The sequence below is a fragment of the Callorhinus ursinus genome, unplaced genomic scaffold (assembly GCF_003265705.2).
Source record: "Callorhinus ursinus isolate GAN/ISIS: 27379988/994484 unplaced genomic scaffold, GSC_fseal_2.0 scaffold781, whole genome shotgun sequence".
Classification (NCBI taxonomy): Eukaryota; Metazoa; Chordata; class Mammalia; order Carnivora; family Otariidae; genus Callorhinus; species Callorhinus ursinus.
This window is the reverse complement of record NW_027397836.1, coordinates 1-9,226: the sequence shown is the minus strand read 5'-3', so window position 1 is coordinate 9,226 and position 9,226 is coordinate 1. Positions and strand designations below refer to the sequence as shown.

Here is a 9,226-nt window from a genome sequence, read left to right as displayed (position 1 = left end):
GAGGGTCAGAGGGAGAAGCAGACTCCCTGCTGAGCAGGGAGCCCGATGTGGGACTCGATCCCGGGACTCCAGGATCATGACCTGAGCTGAAGGCAGTCGCTTAACCAACTGAGCCACCCAGGCGCCCAAGGAATCCGTTTTTATTGATGTGCAAGGAGTATCATGTGAATGAAGGACTCCTCGTGTATCAAGGTCTCATCTGCCGTGGGGAGGCCACCTCGTTCCTCAAGCTTCCCTGACACCACCTCTCATCACCCTCTCTGGTTGGTCTCCTGACCACACTAGCTCCATTTGAGTACCGGATATCCGAACGAGAGTACCTTCTCGGGGCCTTTGCACTGACTCTTTCTCCAACAGGGCACAGAAGTCACCAAATGACCTTGTGTCTTCTGTGGAGTCTTCTCTGAGGGCTCTCTGCAAATTTCACCTTCTGTTTAGGTCTTCCCGAACTCCCAGGAAAGAATACAGCCTATCCAATTTCTTTTATGCCTGCTTCCCCCCTCCACATGTCATTTTAATTATAACATTTCTGCCATAATAATCGTGCCCATTTGTGTTAAAAAATAATCATTTTTCCCTTAATTTATAGTTATTACAACAACCACATGGGACCAGGCAATGATACCCACATTTTAGGATTTCTTCTTCTGGGATTATCAAATGAACCAGAACTGCAGCCCCTCATATTTGGGCTTTTCCACTCCATATACCTGATCACTGTGTTTGGGAACCTGCTCATCATCCTGGCCGTCAGCTCAGACTCCCACCTCCACACCCCCATGTACTTCTTCCTTGCCAACCTGTCCTTTGTAGACATCTGCTTCACCTCCACCACCATCCCCAAGATGTTGGTGAATATACAAACACAGAGCAAAGTTATAACCTATACAGGATGCATCAGCCAGATCTGTTTTTCCACACTCTTTGCAGGCTGGGACAACTTTCTCCTGGCTATGATGGCCTATGACCGCTTTGTGGCCATCTGCCACCCCCTGCACTACACGGTCATCATGAACCCCCGCCTCTGTGGACTGCTGGTTCTGGTGTCCTGGATCATGAGTGTCTTGCATTCTGTGTTACCAACCTCGATGGTGTTGCAGCTGTCCTTCTGTAAAGAGGTGGAAATCCCCCACTTTTTCTGTGAACTCCATCAGATGATCCAACTTGCCTGTTCTGACACCTTTCTTAATAACTTGGTGATGTATGTTTCAGCTGTGCTGCTGGCTGGTGGTCCCCTCGCTGGGATCTTCTACTCATACTCTAAGATTATTTCCTCCATACATAGAATCTCATCAATTCAGGGCAAGTATAAAGCATTTTCCACCTGTGCATCTCACCTCTCAGTTGTCTCCTTATTTTATTTTACTGTCCTGGGAGTGTACCTTAGCTCTGCTGTTACCCAGAGCTCCCACGCAGGTGCAGTGGCCTCAGTGATGTACACGGTGGTCTCACCCATGCTGAACCCCTTCATCTACAGCCTGAGGAACAGAGACATAAAGGAGGCTCTAATGAGATTCTTCAGGATGGCTGCTGTAAAAGGGACGAGTGTCCTCCTGGTGGTGAAGAAGTGCCCTAATTGCAGGGCTCAAAGTCAAAATTTTTGTTCATCATAAAATAGAGTTTGACCCTATGTATTTCCAAAAATTTCCATTTCTTAGAATTCAACTTCTTTTTACAATTTCAGAAAACTCCATTTTCTAAGCTTTCTGCTCTGTCTGATATACATACAGTTTTTCCCCTTATCCATGTTCATACGTTCCCACAGTTCTTCCCAACCTTGGAACAGAAATATTTGAAAACCTCCATATCATTTACAGGACCCCTTGATTTCATAAATATGATTTCTTTTCAAATGATATATATAATGCCAAGTAAAATTTCCCTAGGCTTCCTGAAGGAATAAACACACTTGTATTATGGATGGGTAATATGGATGGATAAAACTACACTTGGCATCTAAGGCCATTTATATAGTTTATTTAATTTTATTTAATTTCATTTCATTTATATAATTTCATCATAGAGGAAAATACGAAATCACAGTTTTCACTTCGCCCTGTTGTCATTCTATTTTACTCCTTAACTGCTCTTGTGGATGATATAGACTTTATCATCATCCCCTTTAAGCCTCAGCCTATGGATAGAGATGCTAAGGGCTAAGAATGCCTATGACACTCACGTGGGCCCAAGATACTTGGGACTCAACCCTGAGCCAATGTTATGGATGAACAGTCCCTTGTCATTATTTTGTTTTTGTTGATGTTGTTAACATATAACTGACATAACGTTGCACTAATTTCAGGTGTACAATGGAAAGATTTGATATTTGTATGTACTGCAAAGTGATCAAAACAATTTCAGTTAACATCCGTCACAATACACAGTTACAAACTTTCTTTCATGATGACAATTGTCAAGATCCCCTCTCCTAGCTATTTTCAAATCTACAATACAGTTTTGTTAGCTAGACTCACCATGCTGAACATGACATCCCCATGACTTATTGGTTTTATAACTGGAAATTTTTACCTTTTGACACTTTCACACATTTCACCCACTCCCCACCCCCTAGCTCAGGCTTCTACCAATATGTTCTGAATATCCACATGCTTGGTTTGGTTTTTTTCTTGTTTTTAAGATTCCACATATAAGTGGGATCATTTGGTATTTATCTTCCTCTGTCTGACTTATTTCACTGAGTATAATGCCCTCCAGGGCCATCCATGCTGTCCCAAAGGCCAAAACTTCATTCATTTTTATGCTGAATACATTCCATATATATATAATGACATTGATGAAGAGGCAAGCTGGCAGAAGAGTAGGGGACCTCGTTTCACCTGGTCCCTTGAATTTAGCCAGATAACTATCTAATCATTCTGAACACCCATGAATTCAACCTAAGATGTAAGAAAAGAGTATCTGGAACTTTAGAAGTAGAAAAGCAACCACTTTTTGCAAGGTAGGATATGTGGAGAAGTGATTCAGAGGGGATGTATCAGAAGACAGATGGCGGGGGCAGTCATAAGCCGACTGCCAGAAAGTGATATAGCCCAGGAAGGCAAATTTGGAACCCTTAGAAATCTGCTTCAGTGAGAGACATCCCTGTCTCTCAGATGCTCAGGTGATGAAATGGGGCAGAATTCTAGGTAGGACCGTGTGGTCTCAGGATCCCAAGAATCACAGAAAGAACAGGGGTACCTGAGCCAGTAGAGTTCCCAAGTACTGGTGTGGGGAACCTGGTTATGGACAGAAATCCTAGGAGGGTGCTCTCAGTTGGCCATAAACTATGAACCACAACTGGATCTGGTGACCACTCTCCCAGTATGTAGCCTGCAAAGAACAGGAATGTGGGGACCCTCTGCCTTCACCAGGAAGGGGTGGAGCAGGTGCACACATGACCGGGGGACAGCTCTCACAGTGGGGGCCCTGTAACAGACAGTAACAGGCAATCCTATGCCTTCCCTAGGAGAGGATCATGTGGGCATGCACTGCAGGAGTTTGCAGAGTTTGGCATGCACAAAAATGAAGATGGCTTATCCCTGAGGGTTTACTGAAGAGAGGGGACCACAGTCTTTGGGCTCTGGGGCTGGAGATTGGGGCATAGCCATTTTTATTTTGATCCTCTAAAGAGGCCCAGAAAGTGTTCAGGGAACAAAAGCCACACTAAAACAGCTTACACTGAGCTCAGCACCCTGGCAAGGGGTGGTACAACTCTGCCCAGGGAAAGACACCTGAGAATCAGCACAGCAGACCCCTCCCCAAAAGACCAACTGGAAGAAAATGTGAACAGCAAGTTTATGGAACACACAGGACTGTAAAAATCCAGCTTTAGGGGACAATAGTATATAGAATTTGAGGTTTTTATCTCATGATTCATTTATCTTTCAATTTAAAATTTCCCATTTCCTTTTTTCTTTTTTCCCTTTACAACTAGTTTCTTCTTTTATCATCTCTTTACTTTTAAGTCCTTTTTTTACTTTCCTTTTTTACTTTTACATTTTATAGATATATTCTTCATTTTTGGCTTCCTTTCACTCTATTCAATTTTATTTGTGCGTGTGTGTGTGTGTGTGTGTATACATATATATATATGTTTCTATAAAGTTTTCCTTTCTTTTTATTTTATTTTATTTCATTTTATTTATTTGACAGAGAGATAGAGAGCACAAGTAAGCAGAGAGACGGGCAGAGAGGGAGAAGCAGGCTCTCTGCTGAGCAGGGAGCCCGATGCGGGGCTTGATCCCAGGACCCCAGGATCATGACCTGAGCCGAAGGCAGCCACTTAACCGACTGAGCCACCCAGGCGCCCCTAAAGTTTTCCTTTCTTTACAATTCTGGGATTTACTATCTTCTAACACAGTCCAAAATACACTCAGGACGAAGTAGATCCCCTGTTTCACCCTGTGAGATTATATTCTCTCTCCCCCATGCTTTTTTTTTTTTTATCTTTCCCTCTTTTTCTTCTCTTTCTTTTCTTTTTCCTTCTTGTGTCTGGGATTTGTCTTAGGATTTGTCTAGTGTATATTTTGCTTGGGTCCTGCTTGAGATTATTTTTATTGTGTTCAGTTAGCCAAAATACAGTACAACATTAGTTTTTGATGTAGTGTTCAATGATTCATTAGTTGTGTATCACACCCAGTGCTCATCACAAAGTTTGATGTTTTTGATAGTGCTCAATCATTCATCCATTCTTTTCTGGGCAAAATGACAGAAGGAGGAATTCACAACAAAAGAAAGAAGTAGAGGTAATGTCCTCTGCCACAGATCTAATCGATATGGATATAAGTAAAACATTGATGATGAAATTCAGGATGATAGTTATAAAGTTACTAACTGGGTTTGAAGAAAGCATAAAAGACACTAGAGAATCTCTTACAGCAGAGATGAGATCTAAATGGACTTCAATTTAAAATGCTGTAACTGAGATACAGTCTAAATTGGATGCTCTAACAGCTAGGGTAAATGAGGCAGAAGAGAGAGTAAGTGACATAGAAGACAAGTTGATGGAAAGGAAGGAAGCTGAGAAAAAGAGAGAAAAACAACTAATGGACCATGAGGGGAGACTTCAAGAAAACAGCAATGCCATAAAATGAAATAATAATATCAGAATTATTGGAGTACCTGAGGGAGAAAAAAGAGAAAGGTCCAGAAGGTATAATTGAGCAAATCAGAGCTGAGAACTACCCAGATCCGGGGAAAGAAACAGACATTCATGTTCAAGAGGTAGAGAGGACCCCTCTCAAAATCAATAAAAACCTCCTCTGACTCTCCAAAAAGATCAACACCCCAACATATAATAAGGAAGCTTGCAAATTTCAGAGATAAAGAGAAAATCCTGTTAGCAACTTGACACAAGAGGTTCCTAACCTAGAAGGGTAGGAATATCAGACTGACATTGGACCTATCCACAGAGACTTGGCAGTTCAGAAAGGGCTGGAATGATATATTCAGGGTACTAAATGAGAAAAGACATGCAGCCAAGAATATTTTATCCAGGAAGGCTGTCATTCAGAATGGAAGGAAAGATAAAGAGCTTCCAGGACAGACAGAAACTGAAAGAATATGTGACCACAAAGCCAGCCTTGCAAGAAATATTAAGGGGGATCCTGTAAGCAGACAGCCCAAAAGTAACATAAACCAGAAAGAAACAGACAATCTACAGAAACAGGGACTTTACAGGTAATACAATAGCACTAAATTAATATCTTATAGTTACTCTGAATGTAAATGTGCTAAATCAAAAGGCACAGGGTATTAGATTGGGAAAAAAGCAAGACCCATCCATATGCTGTCTATAAGAGCCTCACCTTAGACCTAAAGATGCCTCCAGATTGAAAGTGAGGGGATGGGGAACCATTTATCATGCTAATGGAACTCAGAAGAAAGCTGGGGTAGCAATTCTCATATCAGACAAATTAGATTTTTAACCAAAGACTGTAGTAAGAGATGAAGAGGGACACAGTTTCACACTTAAAGGGTCTACCCAACGAGATTTAATTATAATTACATCTTTAAATTATATAGAAGCATAAATTATAAATATTTATGCTTCTAATTTGGGAGAAGCCAATTATATAAACCAATTAATAATCAGGTAAAGAAACACATTGATAATAATACAATAATAGTAGAAGACTTCAACATGCCACTCACAACAGATCATCTAAGTAGAACAACAAGGAAAAAAGTGCTTTGAATGAAACACTGGATAAGATGGACTTCACAGATACATTTAGAGTATTCCATCCTAAGGCATTCTTCTTGAGTGCACATAGAACTTTCTCCAGGAGAGATCACATACTGGGTCACAAATCAGGTCTCAACTGATACCAAAATTTTGGGATTATTCCCTGCATATCTTTAGACTGCAATGCTTTCAAACTGGAATTCAATTACAAGAGGAAATTTGGAAGGAACTCAAACACTTGGAGGTTAAAAATCATCCTACTAAAGAATGAATGGGTCAACCAGGATATTAAAGAAGAATTAACAAAGTTCAGAGAAAGTAATGGAAATGAAAACACAGCTGTTCAAAACCTTTGGGAGACAGCAAAGGCGGTCCTAAGAGGGAAGTACATTGCAATAATAGCCTCTCTCAAAAAATTAGAAAAATCTCAAATCTCCACCCCAAAATTGCTAGAACCCATACAGCAATTCAGCAATGTGGCAGGATACAAATCAGCTGCATTTCTATATACAAACTATGAGACAGAAGAAAGAGAAATTAAGGAGTTGATCCTATTTACAATTGCACCAAAAACCATAAGATAACTAAAAACAAACCTCACCAAAAATGTAAAGGATCTGTACTCACAAAACTACAGAACACTTAAGAAAAAAATTGAGGAAGACAAAAACAGACGGAAAAGAATTCCATGCTCAAGGATTGGAAGAATAAACATTGTTAAAATGTCTGTGCTGCCCAGAGCAATCTACACTTTCAAAGCATTTCCTATCAAAAACCATTGACATTTTTCACAGAGCTAGAACAAATAATCCTAAAATTTGTATGGAATCAGAAAAGACTTGAAGAGCCAGAGGAAAGCTGAAAAAGAAAACCAGGGCTAGGAAGGAGGAAAAGATGGCAGAGGAGGAGGGGACCCTATTCCAACTGGTCCCTGGAATTGAGCTGGATATATACCAGACCACTCTGAACACCCACGAAATCAGCCTGAGATGTAAGAAGATAGATCTGGATCTCTACAAACAGAAAATCGCAGGTGGTTGGTTTCAACATATGAAGTGGGGAACCATGATTCTGTGGGCAGATATTCAAAGATAAAGGGAAGGGGGAGGGACCTGCCATAAGCACTGGCACAAGGAAGGTGAAATAACACAGGAGTGCAAAAACCTCCTGCACTGGGGACTGGGCACAGACTCGCAGACCGGTAGCAATGGGGAAAGGACTTTAGGGCAGCCCTCCAGATTGAAACCTGGAGAGGCAGTGTTGCTCGTGTGAACTGGGGGTGGCTGGCGGTTTTAGAAGCACAAAGGGCAGAGACGTGTCCAACATGGAGGTGAGAACTGGGAATGCAGCTGAGGGGCACACAACCCAGGATGCTGCAGTTTATAGCAGCACAGAGAGAAATGGAGATAGTGTGGCCTGGAGAGCTCACTGAAGAACAGACTGCAATCTCTCTGCTCTGAGGCAGAGGGTTGGAAACAGTCTCTTCTCCTCTGACTCTCCAAAAAGAAGCGGAAAGCCACCAGGGAAAACCACCAGAGAACAAAAGCCCCCCAAAAACGGTTTTCACTCAGCCCAACCCCCACCACAGGGGGCAGGGCAGCTCTGCCCAAACAGGGTTGCCTGAGTAACAGTGCAGCAGGCCCCTCCTTCAGAATACAGGCTGGGAGAAAAAGAGGCTGGCAACCCTAAGGTCCCTATAAAACAGGTGCATCTTGCTTGGGTTGTGGTCAATAATTTGGACTCTACACATTCCCTCAACCACCCCTCAACAGAATGACTAGGAGGAGGAACCCCCAACATAGGAAAGACTCAGAGACTGTGACTTCTGCCACAAATTTACAAATGGTTACAGATATAACCAAGGTGTTGGAAATAGAATTCAGGGTAACAGTTGTGAAGACAATAGCTAGAATGGAGAAATCAATTAATGGCAACATAGAGTCTCTAAAGGCAGAAATGAAAGCTGACCTGGCAGAACTTAAAAATGCTATCAATGAGATCCAATCTGATCTAGATAATCTAACAGCTAGGGTAAGCGAGGCAGAAGAATGAATTAGTGATCTAGAAGACCAACTGATAGAAGAGAAGAAAAAAGAGGAGGCCAGGGAAAAACAACTCAAAATCCATGAAAATAGAATCAGAGAAATAAGTGACACCATGAAATGTTCCAATGTCAGAATTATTGGGATCCCTGAGGGGGTGTAGAGAGAGAGAAGACTAGAAGATGTATTAGAGCAAATCATAGCTGAGAACTTCCCTAATCTGGGGAATGAAACAAACATTTGTGTCCTAGAGGCAGAGAGGACCCCTCCCAAGATCAAGGAAAACAGGCTAACGCCCTGGCATGTAATAGAAAAAAAGTGGAAATCTTAGACCCAAGAAAACCATATTAAGGGCAGTTAGGGTGAAGAGATTCCTTATGTACAGAGGGAGGAGAAGCAGAATAATGTTAGACCTATCCACAGAGACCTGGCAAGCCAGAAAGGGCTGGCAAGACATATTCAGGGTACTAAACAAGAAGAACATGTAGCCAATAATACTTTATCCGGGAAGGCTGTCATTTAGAGTGGATGGAGAGATGCAGAGCTTCCAAAAAGGCAGAAACTGAAAGAATATGTAAACCACTAAGCCAGCCTTGCAAGAAATATTAAGGGGGGTTCTAGAAAAGGAGAAAGATGCCACGAGTGATATAGAACAGAAATTTACAGAGACAATCCATAGAAACAAGGTCTTCACAGGCAACATGAAAATAAATTCATATCTTTCAATAATCACTCTCAATGAGAATGGCCTAAATGCTCCCATAAAAACGCAGGGTTGCAGATTGGATAAAAAGACAGGACCCATCCGTATGCTGTCTACAAGAGACTGATTTTGAACTGAAAGATACATCCAGACTTAAAAGGAAAGGAATGGATATCCATCTTCCATGCCAATGGACCTCAAAAGAAAGCTGGGGTAGCAATTCTTATATCAGAAAATTATATTTTAAGCTAAAGACTGTAGTTAGAGACACAAAAGGAAACTATATCATTTTTT

The 9,226-nt window shown here is 41.6% G+C and overlaps 1 protein-coding gene across 1 annotated transcript; it reads left to right on the top strand.

The window, feature by feature from the left end:
* Nucleotides 1–605: 605 nt before the first annotated feature.
* LOC112818402 (olfactory receptor 7A10-like) lies at nt 606–1,613 on the top strand. The gene has a single exon (XM_025865509.1). The coding sequence runs from the start codon at nt 606–608 to the stop codon at nt 1,611–1,613; it is 1,008 nt and encodes a 335-aa protein (XP_025721294.1).
* Nucleotides 1,614–9,226: the final 7,613 nt, after the last annotated feature.